The sequence below is a fragment of the Mauremys mutica genome, chromosome 2 (genome assembly GCF_020497125.1).
Source record: "Mauremys mutica isolate MM-2020 ecotype Southern chromosome 2, ASM2049712v1, whole genome shotgun sequence".
Classification (NCBI taxonomy): Eukaryota; Metazoa; Chordata; order Testudines; family Geoemydidae; genus Mauremys; species Mauremys mutica.
In genome coordinates this window covers 156844360-156867559 of record NC_059073.1, presented here as the reverse complement: position 1 = coordinate 156867559, position 23200 = coordinate 156844360, and the positions used below count along the sequence as shown (strand labels likewise).

Sequence of the window (23200 nt, the reverse complement as noted above, 5' to 3'; positions counted from 1 at the left end):
TTGCTATTTGTGGATTGTTTGTATAATACCAATTTTTGTTGTAATTCATAAAGCTTCTTACCAAGCAGGTGATTTGGGCTTACACTTGGGCTTTTGGAAGCTGGATATATTAGAAGCGTTTATATATTTCTGTACTGTTCTCTACTTGATGTAAAACACAAATACCATCACAGATGTAAAAGCAACTCCAGTTTGCAGTGTATTCATAGCCTTGCTCCCAAAAAGCTGGAAGACAACTAATGTTTATCTAGAAACCACATTCAATATAAATGGGAAACAAGCATGATAACTAAGATCTTTTATTGCTGGACTTTCTTTGAGCAAATAATCAATATTTCTTAAAGGCTGAGGTCATCAATAAGGGCTAATACATGTTTGCTTATTGCTATGGTCAAAAGACATCAATTCAAGTTTTACCTTATATTACAGCTTTTCCATATAAAAATAAAAGTCCCAAATCAGCTTTACTATTGGCTGATAGCACTGACTTATTTACAGGTGTTTTGTCAAGAACCATCATTAGGCAGCAGGGTAAAATATTGAGAGGCATTTATAACAATACAATAGTTTAACTATATATAATTTTTCTCCTGTTTAATTTCTACTTTGAAGGGTTCTGACTTTTTCTGATTGGTTTATTTTGGAGCATCCAATCAGAGTTTTATAAGAATAGCATCTTTAAAAGTGTGTGTAATATTTAAAATTTTTAATTGAAACAAATAAAAGAATATTGTACGGATAACTGCATTTCCTTATTAGAGCAGTTTATAAATAGTTTTTCAGCTACATATCTATTTATAATACAGCACATACAGAATGCAGACTTGCTACATACGTGGTAAAATGCATTTGTAATAGTAAATCAAAAAGATATGAAAATCCCAGATTTTGATTTGTTAATAAAACTGGCTTATAAAAGTAATTGTAAAATTGAAACAACTATAACTCTCTGGACTATTAAAATGTACAGAAAGACTGTTTACACCATTGCACATCATTATTCCCTTTGCTTTAAATGCTTGTGAAATATGGAATAAAATTAGAGTCTACACAGGTCATATGCATGCACACACAAGCATGCATCCATGAAAACAAGGGGAAAACAAAACACACAGTTAACTAAGTCCATAAGGAAGGCTGCCAGCAGCATTCCGACAAAAATACTTTCTCCCCCACACATGGATCAGGCCAATAGGTTAGTGCATTATGGATCAATTAATTCCTCTTCCATCTTTTCTTCGTATTCTGAAGAGGGGGAAAAAGCACATCCCGCTCAACACCACGATTTATGTAAATGCAAGTTGGTTTTAATGTCTTAAGGCACTTCTTACTGCTTGGATGGCAGTGTATTAAGGCATACAGTATGTCAACTAAAGGTAATAAAGCTTTGGAAATTTTGAAGAATGTTAGCCAACTGTTTTTAGTATATGACTATTTAAGTTGATATTTTACAAAGGCCTCCTCAAAAAAAAAAAACTTTGATTGAAGATTTCCCCCAAATTCTGTTTCTTGTGTAGCTTGTTGACAAATTTGATCAGTATTTCCAGGCCAGCAGTGATATGTTTTGATAGTAATGGCACAGTGAGACTGGTTCTGTTTTCACCTGGAGCTGCTTTGACTCCCATGGCTACTCACTGATCGAGAGGTGCTGTAACGTTTTTTCACAATCATACTGATATAAGCTTTCATCAGTTTTGCGATGTCAACCACCTGCCAAGAGAGTAAAAATAACCCAAACCTTTTAATGTGATACAGTAATGCATCTCGGCACATAAAATAGCAGTCTGACTTTCATTATCTAACCACTTACAAAAAACCCTTACTGTTAGTTAACACAAATACTTAGAAACTTAGTAGCTTCTACCCAATTCCTATTTTGCCTCTTTCTGTCTCTGCTACAGAACAACAATTACTTATATTGATTTTAACAACAATTGTCAGTTTTAGATGAAGAGCTACAAAGTTGTATTTAAACCTTTAAAAACTGAGCTAGAAGTATTACCTGGAAAAAAGAATGCTAGTTAATAAAAGATGAAATTAACAAGAAGAGCATATTAAAATTCCTCTTGCTCTTTACTTACCTTACTGGTCTCAAAAAGCAGTTCTCTCTCATCCACCACAATCTTGTAGGTGTTGGCAAGTGGTGCCCCAAAGGACAAGATATGTTCATACTGGAACACTTCTAAAGGCCTGCCTTCCCCACGCTTGTAGACAGAAACTGCATCAGCACTGACTCCCAACCAGAGTTCTTGTGGGAAGCCCCCTTCTTTACACTAGTGAAGGAAAGAGTATAAATGAACATTCAGGAAAACTTGGCTGGTGGGGGGGAACACTTAGCACTGAGGTCGCCTTCTGTGCACCCTAAATCACAGTTCAAGTACAATATTATGTTCTGTACAATATTTTCTATTCTCCATCCTGCCAACTTTTTTATGGGAGACAGTTATTTGATCTTGTAGAAAAATATTATGGTTCATGAATAGACAAATATAAATGTCTACATTGGGCATTATAACTAGAGTGCCTTTTAACTAAATACTCCATATTATGCCAGCCTTCTCTCCCTCCAAGAGAAAAATAGTAATATTCATTTAAATAATATACTGTTACATTCAGTGGGGACACTTTGGCATCAAGCTCATTGCCCAGAATAGTAGCAGCTCACCAGTGCTTATTGTGTTGCTCACCTCCACATCAAAGAGTGCTGACCCATAGCCAGGCCACTCCTTAATCAAATACATGTACTTGGCCATAGCTTGTTCCTGGTTCATTCCCTGCAGTTTTTTCCACTTGTCGACAACACTAGTCCTTGCCGCTGAGACTTCCTCTTTGATCCACATATCCAGCATCTGCTCCTCCTCCATCTTCTGTTTGCTGATAGAGCCACTGCGGAAACTCCTCCTCAGCGTTCCTTCAAGAAAGCTGGCTCGCTTCCGCTCAATCCTCTCTGCGGGGGTAAACATTTTAGTAGACTGTGTAATACGAGACTTCAGCCTTTGTAAGGGATAGACTTCTTCTATTTCTGGTATCGTGGTATGCAGACTGTAGTCTCCTTGTAGATATTGGAGTCGCAAGGCAGCAAGGACCTGGAGGGTTTCTTCAGGAGCAGGGTAGTGTCCTTTAATCACTGCTTCATGAGCCTAATGGAAAGTAAGAAGAGGGCTAGCTTTACACACAGGTAGTAGGACTCAACTCTTTGGAAACTAGATAATACCTGCAAACTGGCTTCTTCCTAGGAGCAGGTTTAGAGAGCTAGTATAGAGATTTGAGAGACTGTCTCTAGCAGACTAGAGAGGGAGGGTAGGTCAGGAATCGTGAATGGAAAGTATCTCAAAGTGCCTTCTTAATTGGACTATCAAGCCAAGAACAGCAAGAGATCAGTGGGGAATATAGTGGGGTCAGAGAGGAAACCAGGCAGCAGTAGCGGTGGCAGCAATGGGGGAGAAAAAATTAATCTGGGTTACAGGGCTGGTTGAAAAATTTCCATCAACCAGTTTGATAAGAAAACTTTTTTTGACAAAATGAAATTTGTGAAAAGTGTCTGCTTTTTGTGGAAAATGTTGACCATCAAAATATCAGAAACTTTCAATTTGGAAATGCTCCTCTGGTGCCTTATGGGAGTTATAGTTCAGGTGACTCATATCCTGGTTCTCCTCTATGTGTCGGGCTGCCATCTTCCGCGATGCACTGTACTAGCTCATCAAAAAGAAAGATCATGGTGCATTGTGAGAGATGTAGTCTAGCCCATAAAAGGAGCATGAAGGCAAGAGGAAGCCAAACTACAACTCATTGCCACTGTGGTGATATTTCTGAATTGAAATTTTCAGCCAAAAGTTTTCAATTATTTTTTTTCCTGAAAAGTCAATTTTTTCTGTGGAAAATTTGTTATGACATACTTTTTTGGTCAAAATTTTCCATGAAGGGAAAAAAAAACCCCGATTGTCTAACCAGGTGTACTGGGGGAAAAGAGGGGAGGGAAAGAGATGAATAGTTGGATTGAGGCTGCGTGTGTGCACATGTATGCAGCAGAGTTAAGTAGTGAAGAAGCACCTTAGTGTCAAAGAAGTGTCTTCACTGTAAAGGGTTAACTTTAGATGTTAAAACAGTTCAGAGGTTTAGAGACACTAAAATTCAAAACTGGAGACCCTGATTTTTAACTGATAAAATAATACCAATTACTTGGCAGCAAACCCATGCAGCGAATAAAAAAGGGAGCAGCATGGCTGAAACCTCATCACAATTAATCACATCCTTAAGATATATCCATGAAATTCATTTTAGTGATTGAATGCTCTATGCTTTCTAGCTGGATTACTATTGTTCCTATCAATATACACAGAGTGCTTGAGTGACCAGGGTGTGCTAATAGTTGCCATAAGACAGTGAGGAGGCAGATTCTCTGAGGAAATTGCCTTCATATAATTGCACTCATTTGAATTGCAAACTCTGCAAGCACATGTCTGCAGTTCAGATCAATACCACAGTGTGATATTTCAGAAGACAGCACTTCAGTGCTCCACAGCTCTTCTAGGTTATATTATGTAAAAGATTTTCTTAATGATTCTGTTCAAGTTTCATATAAAAAAACTGCTTGGCTGTTCAATGCCTAACAATCTCTCTCTAGATTGGCAGGGACTTGGAGTACTGCAGTGGTAGCCTGTTCAGCCTCTGAGATCTGTGCAGACAGTGGAGTAAACAAGGAGTAGTAATGAAGGAGTGTGTTGATCAGCTCTGAAGGGTGGCGCCCAGGTAGACCAGAAGGACTGTGTCTGTAATGTGGATACTTAAGCCAGGTCTTAACTAAAAAGTTAAGTTGACCTAGCTACTGCAGACCATGCTAGGTCAACAGAAGGAACAAAAGGTCAAACATACTTATTCAGGAAGCCTTGGGGACATTTTAAAGTGGTCACTAGACAGAGAAGATGACAGCCTACTTAAGCGTTTTCCTTAGTCCTTCACAGTGTGGCACAAAATGAAACAACAGCTAAAACCTTCTGCAATAATAAATCCCAACAGTGAGAATCTTTGTTTTGCTTGATAACAAGCCCTCTATTATGCCAGTAAACTGTTTCCTGTCAATATGTATTTTAAGATTAATTTACACCCACAAATCCATTTAGTTTATTACCAGTTTTGTCCTTTTGCAATAATAAACCCCATTCTAGGGTGAGCAGAGCACATTCATTACTTAGCACAGTGATGTGATGGGTACAGGGGGAGCCAGACTGATTGCTTATTACAGAGTTTATTAAGCTCTAATCTACTGCTGAAAAATGCAAGAGCTATTAGTTGTCTGCAGTTGTCAGTATAAGTCTTGGAATTTAAAAAAAAGGAAAGAAAAAAAAAGCCAACCCTTATGTATTTCTGTAGAAACTCATTGTTCCCTTTTATGTTTCTTGTGCTGACTTAAGAGCATACTGTATATGGATGCAAATCCAGATTCCCATCCCTGGGGGATGGAGTTATGATTTTGACTTAACAATGAAGGGGTTTAGGAAGAAAAAAGGTCACAAACCTAGAGGCCAAATTCAGAGGTGAAGCGTAAGCAGTTGTAACTGATCATGAAGACCAGGTGGTCCTCAGCTGGTGTACACTGGTGTAGCTCCATTGAAATAAATGGAGCTAGCCAATTTATACCATCTGAGGACTTGGTTCCAAATATTTATTAGTTCTTCAGATTAAATGTATAAAATAAGTGTAGACTAAGGAAATCCAAAGGTGTCTAAACTAGCGTGACTTGCATACTGAGAAGCTGGAAGACTTACATTTATAGCAAGGACAAGGAGATTATTTTGACCAGTATGCTTATAGCTCCTGCCAACTGCTTTTAATGTTATATCCTTCTCTTCTGACCTCTAGGTGTGTAAATTATGCTAGCTTAGATGCAGTGAGCCAAATTCAAATGGGATGTGTAAGGGAGGGTGTAGATAACATAATGGTACTGGTGAGAGACTAGGATGGGCAAAGCAGTCTAAGCTGCTGCAGTGTAAAAGCAAAGCGGGGGAAAACAATGTGTAAACTGCACTATCTTAGACTCATCTCTGAATTTAGCCCTAAAACTTAATATGGGAAGCCTCCTGTTCTGAGCAATCTTCTCTGGGAATGCACAGTCCTTTCCCATCTGGCATGTTAAGCATTTGTTTCTGTTGCCTTGATCTCCTGTCCTCCTTGTCCCTCTAAAAGAAAATAAATCTAATTTCCCCCATTCTTTACCTGCTCAAACATAAATGCGAATTCCACACTGTCTTTCGGCACATTTTGTGTGTCCAGGAAGCAGTAAAGCTTGAAGTAGAACTTCCATGGCATATCCCCAGCTTCTGAAGTGGCAGCAAGCCTAGAAAAAGAAGTTTGGAGCAGACATCAGTGACCAGAACTGTTTTCTAAATTAACAAAATATTGAGAATTCCAAACAAGACAGCAATCAAATTCTGCTCTGTCATATACCCAGTGTAAATCTGGAGTAACTCGGTGACATCAGTGGAATTATTTTAGAGTTACACCAGAGTAACAGATCAAGAATTTGGCCCAGTATTTTCAATTTGCTTTAAAAAGATGATTTTGCTCATGGTTGTAAATCTGTTAGGCTACAAAAAGACTCCGGTATTACAAATGTTGGTTCTGATTTGAGGCAACAAATCATCAATAATCTAATGAACAAATTTTTGAACGATGTGTAATGAGAGAAAAGCACCAATGATATCAGAAAGTCTGATTGGCTATTGACAACTAAAAGGTAGGGAATCTCTAGAGAAGGTGCTTCAAATATTTTTATTATAACTGGATTTAGTAGTAGTGGAATACCGAGCACAGTAGCCTTAGATGAGAGAAAAGGAGAGAAATATGGATTTGAGCATTGAATTACACTAGGGAGTTTTTCCTAAAATCTCCCACCATTGCTATCATTGGCAGTAGCAATTTGGGAACACTAGTGTCTTAAGCATCTGCTCTGAGCAAGGTTAAATGACACAGTGATTCTAATAGCAGTAAAAGCAGAATCCTGTGGCACCTTATAGACTAACAGACGTTTTGCGTCTGTTAGTCTATAAGGTGCCACAGGATTCTGCTTTTACAGAACCAGACTAACACGGCTACCCCTCTGATACTCTAATAGCAGTGACTGCCTGGAATCCTGTTGATATTGTTGCTTCTGGCACTGCTCTCACCCATGGAGCTGCACCACGGTAATGGTGGGAAATTTTAGAGAAGAAAAGGCTAGCATAGACATAACTGGGGTGGGAGGAGGGAGGAGAATGGGAGGTGAGGAGACAAAGAGAGAAAAACAACAGAATGCAAAAACCACCATGATGGAAAATTTGTATTTCATTGTCATGAGACTGAGGAAATCAAGTTTACAAGCACTTCATTAATCATTCTAAAAAAGATGCTATTGTTTCAGAAATAGCAGTATGTGGAATGCAGTTGTATATGCTGCCTCACCACTAACAAGTCTAAAGAAAGGGAGAATTGAGCATATTGCTGATGTTAGGAAGTTTTCTTTTTTAATTGCTGCTTATTAGCACAGAGAAAGAGACTCACTTTTCAAACTTTGCCAAGATATCAGCCACAATGGTCCTGCTTTCAATTGCTTTATCAGTAGTTCCATTGTATTCAAACAAGGCAAACATATTTCTGCTATCCTCCATGGCTAAGCCTCGAATTAACTTTTCAACAACCTAATGAAAAAAGCACAACAACAAAACCATAACAAAAAAGTTAGTACCTTAGTGGGTAATTAAGTCTAAGGAAAATTAAGATAAGGTAGGAGTCATTTTAGGGCAAAAAAGTGGCCAAGCTACTGTCTAGAATGATTTAACAATGGTTTTCCCCAAACACTTTATTTTCAACTGCTCCTCCTTTTGCTATAGAGATTATTGAATTGTAGCAGGTACATGGCAGCATTCAACAGTTAACTCCCTAATTTTCCAAACTCAAATTTCTGAAGTATCAAAATTTGGGCTGAATTTTTCCAGGCATGGGGACAAATATGCTCTCATCTACCCCTGGGTATAGTGGAATAATTCCTATGAAGTCTGGATAGTACCAGGGTTACTTCTTCACATTCTTGCTAGGTATATTTCCCAAAACCAGATTTGATGCAGATCAATGGTCACCAAGACTCTCCAGTGAAAAGATTCCTAAGCAGAGGTCTCATCAGTGCCTCCTTGAACAAACCTTGAAATTTCACCTCCGCTGAATGAAGATGCTGATAATCTCCATCAGCTGGGCCCAATGTGGAGCCCAAAATGCCTCAGCACCTCCAGAGTTTCAGTGAGAATTAGTGGCTAAAATTGTAGTGTCCACGAGAACATTTAACACTTATCCCTATGAAGCCCTGCTCTGTCACTACCTCTTCTCACCTCTCCAGCTGTGGTATGGGAGTTGATTGTGATTTTACAGGAGCCACCACCATGGCAATAAACTGTAGATGTCATTTCTTGTCTTCTGATCAGGGCTTCTATTTCATCCCGCGACGGCACAAATTCTCTGCATTTGGTTTTTTTGAGAGATTCGTAAGTGAAGAGGGCATACTTTTCCATTTCCGTTCCTGGAAACTGGTCACGGGCCCTGTGACACAAACACTGAGCTTAAATCACCTGCTGATAAAATGGAAGATCTGTGGGGCGCACCAGGGACTCCTTGACTAAATGACACGGAGGCGGTGCACACACAGTGCTCCAGTGGTTAGTACAAGTCTGCACAGTTGTGTACTGACATGCTGAAGCTTGTCTTCACTGCTAAAAAAGCCCTGCATGACAACTAATGCATGTTAGCTATCCTAATGTAAAAAGCCTAGTGGAGACCAAGCACTATAGTTTACATCACGAGGAAAGTTAGGGGAGATCAACCATTGCAAGAGTGGAAGGTAAGGGAGGGCATTAGTGTTGATCTTGCCCAGCTCCCTCATGATAAAAACTACAGGTGCCTTGTTTCCACTAGGACTTTACAGCAAGATAACTATCACATTAGTTATCTCACTGTAAAAGCAAACCTTTTTGACAGTGAAGACATAGCCTTAATATGTTCTATTTTGCTCAGAATGTTTTTCCCCCAAAAAAGAATCAAAAGCAAGAAAAAGGCCCAACAAAATGTGTCCTGACCACTCAATGTTGCCATAGTGGCAGTAGTGAGGGAATGTAGTTTACCAGCTAGAATAGTGGGGGGTCAGGACTCCTGGTGTCTCCTCCCGGCTGGGTTATACTGTATAACAGTTACTGATGTTGGTGAGTATCTACTCACACAAGTAAATCAATGGACCTGAATGGGACAATTTGGGTGAGTGCTCAACAATGTAACCATCGCAGACGCTGGGCCTTGATAATCTTAGACAACTTGAAGCACGAAGAGTCTCCATGCTCTGCCCATCTGTAAAACAGATCTAATACCACCTTCCTCACAGGGGCATTGTGAGGCTTAATTCATTGATGTGTGAAATGGGCTACGAGATCCCCAAATCTACACTGGAGATGCAATTTCCAGCTTGGGCAGATGTACGTTTGGTAGATTTGATTGAGCTACTGTACTAAAAATAGCAGAAAAGCAGCGCCTGCAAGGGTGGTGGGAGAGGCTAGCTGCCTGAGTACAACAATCCCATCTGAGACCCTAGGTACCTAACCTCCCAGGACTATCCTGGTATTTTTAGCATGCTAGCTCAATCAAAGCTAATGTGTGTAAATCTACCTGAGCTGAAAGTTACTCCTCCAGCTGCAGTGTAGACATACCCATGTGCATATGGAAGTACTGTTTATAGCATTACAACTATACTATGGTATTCTTATGCACCGATATTTTACAACTGGCCTACAAAAGAAAAACTCAATTACATGAAACACAAATTCAGATTCTCGTTTTAAGAAAACTGGAGGATTTATCTTGTGTTATAAAATAGCTTGGATTCAGGAAGTAACCTGATTTCCTTTAAACGTGCAGCACTACAGCACAAAAGTCTGAACCATGGCCATACCTGTGGTTGCTCAATTCTACATCAAACAAGTTTTAAGCATTTGTTTTAGATTTACAAATAAGTCTTCACTCTTTGTAACATATACGTAGGCTTAGAAAGATTAGATTTTTATCAGTAAACGTCAGTTTCACCATAGTTTGCAGTGTTGTAGCCATGTTGGTCCTAGGATATTAGAGAGACAAGGAGGTGAGGTAATAACTTTTAATGAACTAACTTCTCTTGGTGAAAGACAAGCTTTTGAGCTTACACACAGCTCTTCTTCAGGTCTGAGAAAGGAAGCTTATATTCATAACTTTGCTAGACTTTATCATGGACATAATAAAGACACTGGATTCATGGCTTATTACAACAACCTATAACCCAATAACCCCCCTCCCAACCGCCCATTTTTGCCTCCTCACTGCAGAGGTGTTAACTGACTACTTCACCCTGAATGGTGTGCTACAATGTGTTTTAACTCCTTATGCTAAATGATCTGTTCCACCTTGTACTTAGCTGTGACACTCTAAGGCTGTGTCTACACTACAGACCTTACGGTGGCACATCTATACCAAAGGTCTCTTGTGTAACTGCTCTATGCCGGTGGGAGAGAGCTCTCCTGATGGAATAATTAAACCACCCCAACGAAAGGCAGTACCTATGGCAGAGGGAGAGCGTCTCCTGCCGACATAGGGCTGTGCACACCCGTGCTTTTGTCGGTGAAACTTATGTTGGTCGGGGTGTGTGTGGTTTTTTTTTCCCACACCCCTGAGTGACAAAAGTTTTGCCGACAAAAGTGCTAGTGTAGACAAAGCCTGAGTATCTTTCCCAGACCTGAAGAACGGCTCTGTGTAAGCTCAAAAATTTGTCTCTTTCACCAACAGATGGTGGTCCACTAAAAGATATTGCCTCACCCACCTTGTCTCTCTAATTTCATCACACACACACACACACAGGCAAAGACCATTTCCATCTATAATCGAAATTTAGAGCTAGGCAAAGTAAGAAAAATGCTACTTAAGAACATCTTAGCGTTTGATTTAACTCTATTTACTTTGTATATTTTGACATATTATGTTGGTGCTTTGTGTTAAGTTACAAAGCTTTAGCTTTTTTAATCTTAACACCTACTGTCATAAGAACGACAATACCGGGTCAGACCAAAGGTCCATCTAGCCCAGTATCTTGTCTACTAACAGTGGCCAATGCCAGGTGCCTCAGAGGGAATGAACCTAACAGGTAATGATCTAGTGATCTCTCTCCTGCCATCCATCTCCATCCTCTGACAAACAGAGGCCAGGGACACCATTCATTACCCATCCTGGCTAATAGCCATTAATGGACTTAACCTCCATGAATTTATCCAGTTCCCTTTTAAACGCTGTTATAGTCCTAGCCTTCCTATAGTCCTAAATAATTGTCTGACCCCCACCCTCATAATTTCCGACAACTGTGAAAATTTAAAATGATACAAATCAGACAAAAACACAACAAACTTCAAACCCATAATTTTGCGCAACTGTGAAAATTTAAAATATTGTGAAAAATGTTTTCAAAAACCCCATCCATATCTGTCAAAATTCCAATTCTGCCAAGCCAACATATACTCAAAGTCAATGACTACTGTTTTTAAATAAAATTAAATAATAAATCTGCATTCATATTTTTCAGCCAGTGATCTCAAAATGCTTCACAAACACTAAAGGAACACTTACAATTAAAAGCAACACAAATAATTCAGGTGCAAAACTTTGGTTTTGTAAAAAATGCATTTGTACCAATACAAACATGAACAGAAATGTTGACATGACTTAAATTCCAACAGAAATTGTTTATTTTTAAAGGAATAACTTTCCCAGTGACCCAGACACTTTGTACCTTTCTACTATATAAGAACCAAAAGTGAACCTAATGATACTATAATTCAGAGTGAAATTGACTAATCTATTTCATTGTCTAAATAAAGTAGACAACAAAAATTGTGGGGGGAGGGGAATCAATTTTTAAAACTGTTTCCTTTTTAAATAGTAAAGTTAACTAGTAACACTTTAAATGGCAGAAATGAAAGGTTTTTAAAAATATTTGTTTTAACATAATATCTCTTTAAGCATCATAACACTCTTGTTATCTTCTCTCACTAAACACTGGCATAAATAGGTGAAGTGACATGTGCAAGTTGGTGGGAGAGCCAGGAGTAGGATCCAGGAGTTCGGGCTCTAAACCATTAAGACTACTTCTGTAGGTAAGAGTTTTTATAGTAAATACAAAATCTGTGCAGGTTTACAAAAAGAAGACCCTGATCCTGCAAAGGCTTGAGCATATGCTTTACTTTAGATGCTGTCATTAGTGCCATTCACTTAAAAAGTACTATGCACTGTGCATAAAGCTAAGTGCATGAGTAAGTTTTTGCAGGAATGAGGTCCTAACCGATTCTTCAAAAGATAACATTGAAGTCTATTAAAATTATTCCATGTACATTTTAAATGAATTTGATTACTTTTTTCCTCTAAATTTTAGACTCGGTGGTTGAAATACTTGGTACACTTCAAGGGATTCTGCAGCATGAGCTTTCGTGGGTGAATACCCACTTCTTCGGATGCAAGAAGAAGTGCATCCGAAGAAGTGGGTATTCACCCACGAAAGCTCATGCTGCAAAACGTCTGTTAGTCTATAAGGTGCCACAGGATTCTTTGCTGCTTCTACAGAACCAGACTAACACGGCTACCCCTCTGATATTCAAGGGATTCCTAATCCTTTCCCCACAAGATGCCTGTTTATTTGAAACTGTTATGAAAAATTACCAGGAGAGGAGACAAAGTGAAGAAAAAGAGCTGAAAACAGTATTTTTATATCCTAAGTATTTGTAGCCTCTTACCTTTTGAGATGGAACTTCAGATACTTGAGGATACCACGGCTAGGCAGGAATGTGCAACTCATGCATGTGAGTATCTGCCAGCTATACAGATTCCCCACACTCCCTGGGTTAGGTACTTTGTTAGTCTGTTTGATGAGCTGACAGTAGAGCTCATCTCGAAGGGGTCGTAAATCATGCCCTGTCTGAAGGATACCCTGGATTATAGGTATGGGATCAGACATAGACTCTAGCTGCTGCAGAGAATTAAATATCTTGATGGCTTCATCTTGGAGAGTTGTGTAGCCTTTATCTTTCAGCACTACAAAAAGAGAGTAAGACATAAGAAGGTCTTATAAAAGAGATGCTCTTTCAAGGGGGCTGTGGGGTCCCATGGCTGAAACCCAGACTCTAAGCCCCAGCCCCTAGCCACCCCCCTCCTTGCACCCACAGCCACCATGTGTGCACACAGCCCTAGCTACTCCCCTGCCTGCACACAGTCCCTAACTACCCCGTCCCTGCACCTAAGCTGTTTTCAAACTTACTGAGCTAAGCCCCTCACCTTTGAGTTATAATTTTTGGTTGCTCTCCCCCCAGCCCAGACAGGTGGATGGCCTGTTGAGGTGAGTCAGTGGGTGGAAGTGGCACTCCTTCCCTGGACCACTGCCCTCCCGCCCCCCATAGAAGTCGAACTATGTCTATGCCCAAGGCCCCTGCCATGAGCCGCTCTCCCCTCTACCCCCAGGCTGGGCCCTGGAGTTTTTATAGCATGTCAAGGGGGGGCTCAGAGAAAAAGAGGTTGAGAACCCCTGCTCTCGCTCAACCAAAAAGTATGGGCTTGAAGCTGGAATTACTGGGTGGAACTCTATGGCCTGTGTTATTCAGATGATCATAGTGGTCCCGTCTCACTTTGAAGTCTATGAATCCATTAGAATATGTGGAAACCAACATGGAATTTTCATTTTATGAGAAATTGTTAAAGTTTGTTTTTATTCTGAACCTGAACAAAAACAAAAATTTCAGAATTCCAATGAAAGGAAATTAAAAAAAAAAAAAAGATTTCAGGTCAATTGAAGCATTTTATTTTGATTTTGACTTTTTAACATTTTATATTATAATGTATAATATAAAATTTTGAAATAAAAAATAATGAAGTCCCCTTATCAAAATTGTTCCCCTTCCCCAAATGAATCATCATTTTCCAACATAAAAACATTGTCAGAACATTTTTGACCAGCTTAGAATCTGTACTGCTGAAATGTCTATTGCTCTTTCAACAACATAAGGAAAATTAAGTGGAGATCACAAGTTAATTAATGAATTCTTGCATTTACTCATTTTCAATATACATGGAATTGTTTTTTCTATAATATTAGCATATTGCTTAAATTCGAATAGCCAAACTAGCTAATTGCTTTATTGCTTTTTAATGCAAGAAAATGAATTAATCACTCTTTGTATTACCTAATGTTGACTAGGGGCTTAGTCAGTACAGCTAAAAGCACTGTATACAATTTGGGTTTGAGGAATGGGAGGGACTACACTGCATGGATGAGTAATCCTTATGTTTGATTCACAGTTAGGTTTAATCGCTCTGGCAAGATAGGTAGCAGTCTATTTTATGAGTGGTGAGTGACTGACTTTTCTTTACCGTGTTATCATTATAGAAAATAACTTGGGGCTCAAATGAAATTTAAAATAGCTCAGATTAGGAGCTATGTGAAGCTGCATCATTTTTAGGGACAACTCTGACAGGAATCTTACCTGAGGAGCAGCACCCCCAGGTTTTATGCGGGGCCTTGGCCACTGGCCCTGCACCCAGGACTCCACTTCCCAGCCTGGGGCGCAGGTCTCAGCAGCTGGCCCCACTCCCTGGCCACTGGCCTCATGCCTGGAGCTCTGTGCGCAGGGACCTGCTCCCAGCCCCATTCCTGGCACCCTGCTCCCAGCCCCAGCCTTTGCCCCCTCACCCCTGTCTAGGTCCCCCCTCCCAGAGACACAGCCCTGCTTCCGGCCCCAGATCTGGGGGATTGGGGGCATGGATGGGGAGGGATGAGGTAAGAAGTAAAAACTGCTTTCAGCACCCCCACTATTAAAAGTGTTCCAGCGCCACTGCTCAGTAGCCAGAGTTCTTCTTAGAGCATGCCCACTGCTATACCCATCAAGGGGTGTAGCTTACTCTTCCTGCATGCACAGCCAGCTTAAAAGAGTGAAGAGCTGCCGCTCCTGTGTTCTACCACTGCACAAGACTCAGCGGGGGCCCCTTGCAGGTCCCCTTCCCCGTCCCAGGAAATCCATGGGGCAGCAGGGTATAACTTGGGTCTGAGAGAAGATGAGAAGAAAATCTGACACACATGCCACTTGATATCCTGATGTTTAGCCCCATGATTGCCACCTTATCTTCACAGAACAGTCCTGATTTGGATGGGCTTCTCTCTTTGACAGGCAATATGAGTTTTAAAATAACTTAAGTTTATCTTTTTAAGGAAATCAAATTCATAACCATCGTGCAACGACTCTGTCCCAGTGTTCAAAGTCTATGAGGTGCTAACCTGGAGGTAAAACATGACTTGGCTGGCGTGGTTATTACACCTGTTTTTTGGAAATCAAAGTTCACAATATCTATCTAAATCAATGACTTTTCAAATTAAATAGCCTCAAAAATAATACATGTATATTGGGTTCCATGTTTTCCCCACACAAATGATGAAATATGTAACAGTTTTAAACTGGAGATTGCAGTGTCTTAAGGCAGCTGCAGTCTCCCCTCCAGTCAGGAAGAGGGGGCCCCGAAGTGCGTAGTGATAATCAGAGAAGGAGATGTGTCCAGGGTGGTTGATGGGATTAAATTATTTAACTAATCTCTGTTGCAGCCTTTACAAGGCAGGGCTTCTATGGAGCCGCTGATGGGAAACTAAAGTTGTGCTCCCTAGGGTATAGTAGGTAACCTGGGGGAAAGAGAGAGCAAGTTTACATGTCTGAAAAACTTACGGTTTAGATTGATGTCCCCATATGGCAACGGCAGTAATGGGGAGTGCAGTGGATGATGCGTGTAACGGAGAATAGGGTTTCTCTTATAAATCTGTTCAACAACCTCAGAGTTCAGGCAGTTCTCCTGGTGGGTTTAAAAAAAGAAAAGGCATAATTCCTGGTTCAGTGTGAATGATAATCCAGTGATGGATGCATGTGAACAGATTGGTCCAAAAAATTATTCAACTGCAGTACCATGTGAAAAAGTCTGTTAGTAAAATTACTTGTTGCTAAAAGATACAGCAATAAAAACTGACCTGCAGAATTTTCTTCAGGGGGTCAGGCATCATTTCAGAAGGGTATGAGAAGTGCCAGCCATTCTTCTACACATTGAAGATGTAGAAACTTGTATCATGGCCAAGTGGCATTCTCATCTTGTTTTTATGCCCAGAACAGAATATGCTATACGCGACTCTCCTAAATCCAGTACACTTCATAGTCCTGCCAGTTTCCCTACTTAAAGAATGTCTGGCCAGATGTTTTCAGAGTTTGACAGACAAGATCAAGCAGCTATTCTCTAAAACACACTACTATAAGTAATGATCATGAGAGGTGCTTGGTATTTCCAATTCCCACTGGCATCAAAGGGAGTAATGGGTGCTCAGCAGCTTCCAAGATGAGGCCCAGAATGAGCCACGCTTTAATGCTTTTATTGCACAGACTAATCAAAAGAGCTGTGCAGAGGATGGAAAATCCATTTTTGGAAGAATTTTGAGGTTTCAAAATTTATTTTCATTTCACATTGGTATGAAAACAAAACCTTTCTAAAATTTTTGCAAAATGGAATTGTGTCAAAACATGTTTTCCAATCAAAAAGATCAGGTTTTCAATTAATCTCTCTCTGGTGAAAAGTAGCCACACAGCCCTGGACCTTAGAAACCTTCTGAAGACACCTGCAGTTTTTATCTTTACTGAAGATCCACCACATTATCTGCTGAAGTGAGACCAACAGAGATCCACTGGGAGAGATGGTAAGAGCCTATGCATGTAACCCCTCCAATGGGATCACAAAGTGCATTAGTTAATGCTGCTTTAAGCAGCATTAAGTTACACAAATTATCAGGGCAAAAGTTACACCGGTTTCCAAGGGAAACATACATACAGAGTAGCTTTTTCCCTGACTCTTTCCCCTCCACAGGCTATATACCCCATGTTCTTTTGCTCTTGTAACAGTTAAAGGAGAGGTTCCTTGGGCTTCTGGATGGTGTATGTGTGTCTGAGATTGTTTGTATCAGGCATCTAATAACGGGGAGGGATAGCTCAGTGGTTTGCGAATTGGCCTGCTAAACCCAGGGTTGTGAGTTCAATCCCTGAGGGGGCCACTTAGGGATCTGGGGCAAAATCAGTACTTGGTCCTGCTAGTGAAGGCAGGGGGCTGGACTCAATGACCTTTCAAAGTCCCTACCAGTTCTAGGAGATTGGTATATCTCCAATAATTATTATATTATAAATTGGGTCATTGGGCTTCTATTTCCTTTCACATCACATGACAGAGGGAGCATAAAGGGCTCAGGTTCCAAATGTATATACTGTCTCCCCCTTCAGAGGCTTATTTTTACCTTAATATCTTGAATAAGCTGCTGGGTTGGTGTATCAATCGGTGCTTTTGTGTCAGTCACATTCTGGATGGCACTTGACCAGCGGGTGGCCTCATTGAGCAATTTTGTATAGAGACGGTAGCAGTGCTTGCGTCCATACACAGTTACATTCCAGTAGCCTATGACAACAGTAAAAATTAGTTATTACAAAACATTTTGTGACTTTGCTTATTCTGATGTAAGCAGAGATGTAAGTGTTTTACTAAGACACAAACTGCATGTCAGGCACAGCTAAACTGCTCCACTGGAGTCTCACTGGCAACTTCTCTTGAACCCAAAGTCTGCAACTAAGGGCTAGTCTACACTTACCTGCCGGGTCGACGCGGTGAGTTCGACTTCTCGGAGTTCAAACTATCGCGTCTAATCAAGACGCGATAGTTCGAACTCCCCGCACGCTCCGGTCGACTCCGGAACTCCACCACCACGAATGGCAGTGGCGGAGTCGACCTTGGAGCCGCGGAGTTCGACCCCGCCGCATCTGGACGGGTAAGTCAGTCGAACTAGGGTACTTCGAGTTCAGCTACGCTATTCACATAGCTGAACTTTTGTGTACCCTAGTTCGACCCCCCCCCCCTTAGTGTAGACCAGACCTAAGTAGCCTAAAATAAAGCAAGCGGCAGTCACCCATGTTTCTGTTAGGGAGGTACAGCCTCCGAGACAACAAGTGCCAGCATGGATCACTCCATCCTGATCCATACATGTGCAATCTCCACAGGCCTCATCATCTTGGTAAGGCTGAAGGTGACCATAGGCCACATTGTAAAGACAGACTTGTCTCATCCTAGCTGTACAAGAGGATACTGGGACAACATTGTCTTACAGAACAAATCCTTTAATAACCTGCATTATTTATGTAAACATGGATCGTTAACACATAGGCTGCTCAGTCTGTAAAACCAATACGTGTTCTCATCTGTGTAGCTTTCTTGCACCTTAAAAATACACAGCTGATTCAGTCCCAATGAGAAGCAGCATATATTCAAACTTTATTTTCCTTACATCCCAAAATGGGATTTTCATGAGACGAGAGTCTAAAGAAAGCTTATTTACTCTTTGGGTGGCAAAAATCATTTTGTAGGGTCAAGGGTACACAGTGAAGATTGCACTGGACAGTTCAAATATAAAAAAAGGAGCCTCTTATTTGAAAACGACTGAATCAGAATTGAAAACCAGTTTAGAAAATGTTCTTGGACAAATTCAGAGGTGACATGGAAAGTGATGTAAATTTGACTCTGTTACTGTAGATCTACTTAGACACTAAGTAGGGTCTCAGTTGCTCCAAGTTACATGCTGAGAAGCTAGAAAGAGGCTAGAAAGTAGGGCAAAGGCTGCCTTAATTTATTCCTTGTTCCAAATCCTTGATGTGTAATCTACCGTACACTAATTTAGCAGTATTAGGAGTGTTAGGAAGAATGAATTATACCACCTTACACATCACCTCTGCAGTTTGTCCCAAAGAGTTCAGATGTCTCTACTGGCAAAATATTTTGTGAAGTACCTCAGTGATTTAGAAGCCTAAGTTCCACTGACCTCTTTACCCATATGTATTCATGAAATCCAAATAGTGGATGTAAAATATTTTCCTACTGTGCTTGTTGCATTTCCAGGTAGGCTGGAGCGCAGCTCAGTGCACACAAAAACCTAATGCTCATGAACAAATTACCTGTCTCTTTGAAGATTTTCTCATCAGGCGGTACCACCGAGCAGAGGCTATTCAGGACTAGGGTACCCAATTTCAGGGCATTCTTCTCTGAGCTCTTGTAGTAGTCCAAAGAATTGTGTGTTAAGACAAACCAGCGCTTCTTCAGCTTTAGTGAAGACATCTTCGGGCTGTTTTTCACTTCTTTGTGTAACCATCCTGTTAAATAGACACCCAATGAATTAAAGCTTTTCATGGAATTAGGCAAAGCTGTGGTTAACTTTTGGCAGCTTAGAGTCTTTTAAAAAATGATTAATACAATTTATAAAAGTATCACTAAGTATTGCCTAGTCCTCTTTTTAAATAACTTTTGTTTAAGTTAACAGTGTCAAATTAACTCCCAAGAAAAGGTGAGGTTGAAATACTACATATTATCTGTACTGGGGCTTCTCAAACTTTAATGGCATGAACCACATTTTACTAAAAAAACTGACGCATAGACACCCTTCCCCATCCATTCACAAATCACAAAACATCCTTGTGGAAGCTACAGCAACTGTTTACCTGGAAGAGTGATATTAAGAAAGTCTGAATGTGTTTTTAGTAGTATCTCTTGAGTTAGCAGCAGGAAACAAAGCCAGCAGCATGTGACCAGCGAGATCTCTGCAGACCACCAGCAAGTGCTCCACAGACCACTGTTTGGGAACCACTTATCTATACAATTCAACTCCTCTGATTTGCTTTCCCATTAATTCTTACCCCTCACTATGAATTCTTGCCCCTCCACTCTGGTATCTCCCTTTGATCTCTGTAGCAGTGTTATCCAGTGGTGCATCTCCTCAGGGGTGTCAGCATTACAGTGGAGAACACGATTAGCAGTGATGATCACAAATGAATTGGGTCTACGGAAAAAAACAAAGGTGGAAAAACCCATACAGTAAATATAACTACTGTTTGCACCACAACTAAATGACTGACTTACCTCACTTGCCATAAGCATAAACACTTCCCTCTTGTTTGTATTTTATATTCAGGCAAGTGTTCCTCACTTTTGCACCATTTATTTCAAGAAATCTAGCCCTATAACATGTTAAGCTTTTAAAAAGACTGTTTAAAATGAGAGATGGGTTTGTACCAAATGCTGGGTCTATGCAGCCCTGAACTTTGGGAAAACTTATATCCAGACTTTGCCCCATCTTTATATCAGCCCAACATAAGACCCTTCCCCACTCCAACAACAAAAAAACCACCTTGAAGTTTGGCTCTGGATCCAAACTTTGTAGTTCATGGTCATCTCCATATAAAGTGTTTGCTTCAGTAGCCACTTTAGCTAAAACCAACTCTAATTTACAAAGATTTATAATGAAGCAGCATGTGAACACAGATCCCTTTATTTTTAATACAGTGCAATTAAGGCAGAAGAGTCTCTTTTTTAATGAGATTCTGGCTTTCATCCAATCCTACCCCAGCATTCACTGAAGCACCAGCAAATTGACCTGCTTGCCTAAGATCACACGAGTGGACTGTCTTGGGGCTCTACATGGATTAGATTCTACTGTTGTGCCCTTCTGTCTCTACAAGCCATGTGCTTTGAACTCTTCAGACCCTTTGTCTCCCCAAGATACCAGCTCACAAGAATTATATCAGAAAGCCTTTATCAGGGCCCATGCCATTTTGGGATGCATAAGCAGATCATCAGCATCAAGCAGGAAGATAACAGACTTTCACTTTGCAGTTCTAGTGAGAAGACATTAGGAATATTGCACTCAGTTCTGGACATTTTAATGGCAAAATTATTTGGAGACAATTCAGAGAAAAGCAGCAAAAAATAGCTACTAGGCGTTCATCCTAATGTGATGGGCACTTTCCAAACACAAAGGAAGATAATTCCTGAAACAAACTGTGTGCAATCCAAAAGACAGATGAAAGGCAAGGAAAAAATAGAGAACCTACGAAGTGATCAGGGTGACTGCAGGCAACTGTTTTGTATTGACTGGAGTGGGGATAACATGGGTATCAGGAAGGCCAGTGAAAAGGAGGTTACAGTAGTCAAAATGGGAGAGAATGAAGGGCCTAGACTAGTTTTAGCTTTGTGTAGACAGGGAAATATTATGTAGAAAGAAGTGGCAAGATCAGGCCACTGTCTGGATGTGTTGAAAGGGCTGGTGCTGTGTCAAAATTGGTCCCTAGGTTATAAACTCAACAGCAACAAAAACAGGAGTAGAGAGAGTTCAGGAGGAATGAGCAACAGTTCAAAGTTTTGGGTATGTTACATTTAACCTGATGGTGAACCATTATCAGAGACATACAGGAGACAGGTGGAGAGGTGGAACTGGATGGAAGTTGAAACCAGATGAGTAGATGAGGGTGGAGAGCATGAAGAAAAGAGGGCCTAGAATGCAGCCTGGTAAAACACCCTCCTGGAAAGCTGGAGAGGACAGACATCCAAACGAGTGGCTGAAGATAAGGTCAAAGAGGTGGGAAGAGAACCAAGGGAAGCCACAATTGCTACTCCTGGGGGAATTCTGCGCCACTGTGCATGCAGAGACTTCATGTCCCCCATAGATAACACATTCTGCTGGAGAGGCGCTGCAACTACACCTTTCCCCCACCAGGAGCTGCTGTGGCACCAAAGAAGAGGGCAGCCAGCTCACAGGCCAGCACAGCCAGCCACAAAGAGGGAGGAGGCAGAGGCCAGGTGAGGAGGAACAGGATATGGGGCAGTGGTCCTCAACCTTTTCGTCTGGCGGGTGCCAGACAAAGGACCGTGGCGGCGGTGGAGCACCCGCCGAAATTCGGCGGCATTTCGGCGGCGGCGCCTCTCGATGACGTCACTTGTCAAGAGGCATCGCCGCCGAAATGCCGCAGAAATTCGGCGGCATTTTGGCGGATACTCCACCGCCGGCCAGGACGTGGGTGCATTTAGATGCCCCCGCGGGCGCCATGGCACCCACGGGCACCGCGTTGGGGACCTCTGATATGGGGGGATTGTTGGGGTTGCTGGTGGTTCACAGACAGGGTTCAGTAGGGCTAGTGGGAGGGACAAACTGGGCAGAGGAACAGGAGCTAGTGGTATGACAGCACTGAGACAGGAGCTGAATGGGAGGGGATGCAGGACCACATGGAGATGGGGGGATGGGGATGGCTGAGTGGGGGTGCAGGAACACATGGGGACGGGGTGCCTGACTGAACAGGAGAGGCTAGGGGTCAGCCAGGGTCTGCAGTGGGAGGCTCCCAACTCCCTAACCATCCCTCTCCCCCCAAAAAAACCCCATGGTTCATACTTTTCCCACCCATACCCAACAAACCTCCAGGTTCACTCCCAGGCTCCTTCCCCACAATTATTTCCCTCTTCCTGAGCTCCTCCGTTACCCCATTTCCCTTAAGTGTTTGCACTGCTTCTGAGGGGTGTGGGAAATACATTTCTATATTGGAGTTTAAATGAATTATTACTCAAAGTTCTGTATTAATATGCCTACTAAGAAATCTGTTTGTCAAAAAAACATTTCCTGAATCTTTTTTGTTGTCTGTATTGTTAGACATATTTGCTGACAGGTATTTTTAAAATAAATTCCCAAAATAATTAAAAATTCCATGATTATATTGTGTTATTTTGATAAATAAAATATGCAGAAATTTCCAGAATTTTAAAATATTGTGAGCAGAATTTTTAAATTTTTGGAGCAGAATTCCCCCAGGAATAAATTGCAAAAGACAAGGCAGGACAAACAATCAGGCAGGAGATTGTAATCAATAACATCAAAAGATCTACTTAGCAAAGTGGCGGAAGCCTATTCTAGAATATTTATGAGTAAATATTCAAAGGGATCTCAACCCAGCCTCTTACTTTTGAGCCTGCAATTATGACTACTGCCATCAGCTATCTAATTGGACGACACAAGTGTCCTATCACCCACATCAGGCAGATATTCATTTTCTGTGTCGTTCACCTGCTAAATTGAAGATTTTTTTTTTTAATTTCGTCCTTGAAACTGAATTAGATAAAGCACTAGGCATTGGTACTGAAAGGAACAATCTGTACTGACAATAGAATTGACTATATAACCTAATATTTCTTTTCCTTTTCTGATAACTGATTTCTAGGGGATGCAAAAATTGAATTTCTATGTGATTCTTAATAC

The 23200-nt window shown here is 40.9% G+C and overlaps 1 protein-coding gene and 1 long non-coding RNA gene across 8 annotated transcripts in view; one reads left to right on the top strand and one right to left on the bottom strand.

The window, feature by feature from the left end:
* Positions 1-266: 266 nt before the first annotated feature.
* Positions 267-23200, bottom strand: part of MYO10 (myosin X) — a 246042-nt gene continuing 223108 nt past the window's right edge. For all 3 annotated transcript variants that reach the window (XM_045006733.1, XM_045006736.1, XM_045006735.1), the window contains 11 exons: positions 19818-19960; positions 19083-19277; positions 17381-17538; positions 15783-15906; positions 12816-13113; positions 8358-8565; positions 7537-7673; positions 6214-6334; positions 2688-3140; positions 2082-2273; positions 267-1710 (listed from right to left, as the gene is read on the bottom strand). In XM_045006733.1, the coding sequence (XP_044862668.1) occupies positions 1600-1710; positions 2082-2273; positions 2688-3140; positions 6214-6334; positions 7537-7673; positions 8358-8565; positions 12816-13113; positions 15783-15906; positions 17381-17538; positions 19083-19277; positions 19818-19960 (2140 nt within the window). In that variant the 3' untranslated portion in view covers positions 267-1599. The remainder of the gene's footprint in view (positions 1711-2081; positions 2274-2687; positions 3141-6213; positions 6335-7536; positions 7674-8357; positions 8566-12815; positions 13114-15782; positions 15907-17380; positions 17539-19082; positions 19278-19817; positions 19961-23200) is intronic.
* LOC123364528 lies at positions 8455-19161 on the top strand. Of its 5 annotated transcripts, XR_006577153.1 has the most exons (5): positions 8455-8681; positions 12098-12178; positions 14371-14419; positions 15278-16792; positions 19027-19161. It is a non-coding gene; the product is annotated as an uncharacterized LOC123364528 (long non-coding RNA). The 5 variants fall into 5 exon arrangements; XR_006577152.1 differs by having other exon boundaries at positions 14371-16792; XR_006577151.1 differs by having other exon boundaries at positions 12098-12182; positions 14371-16792.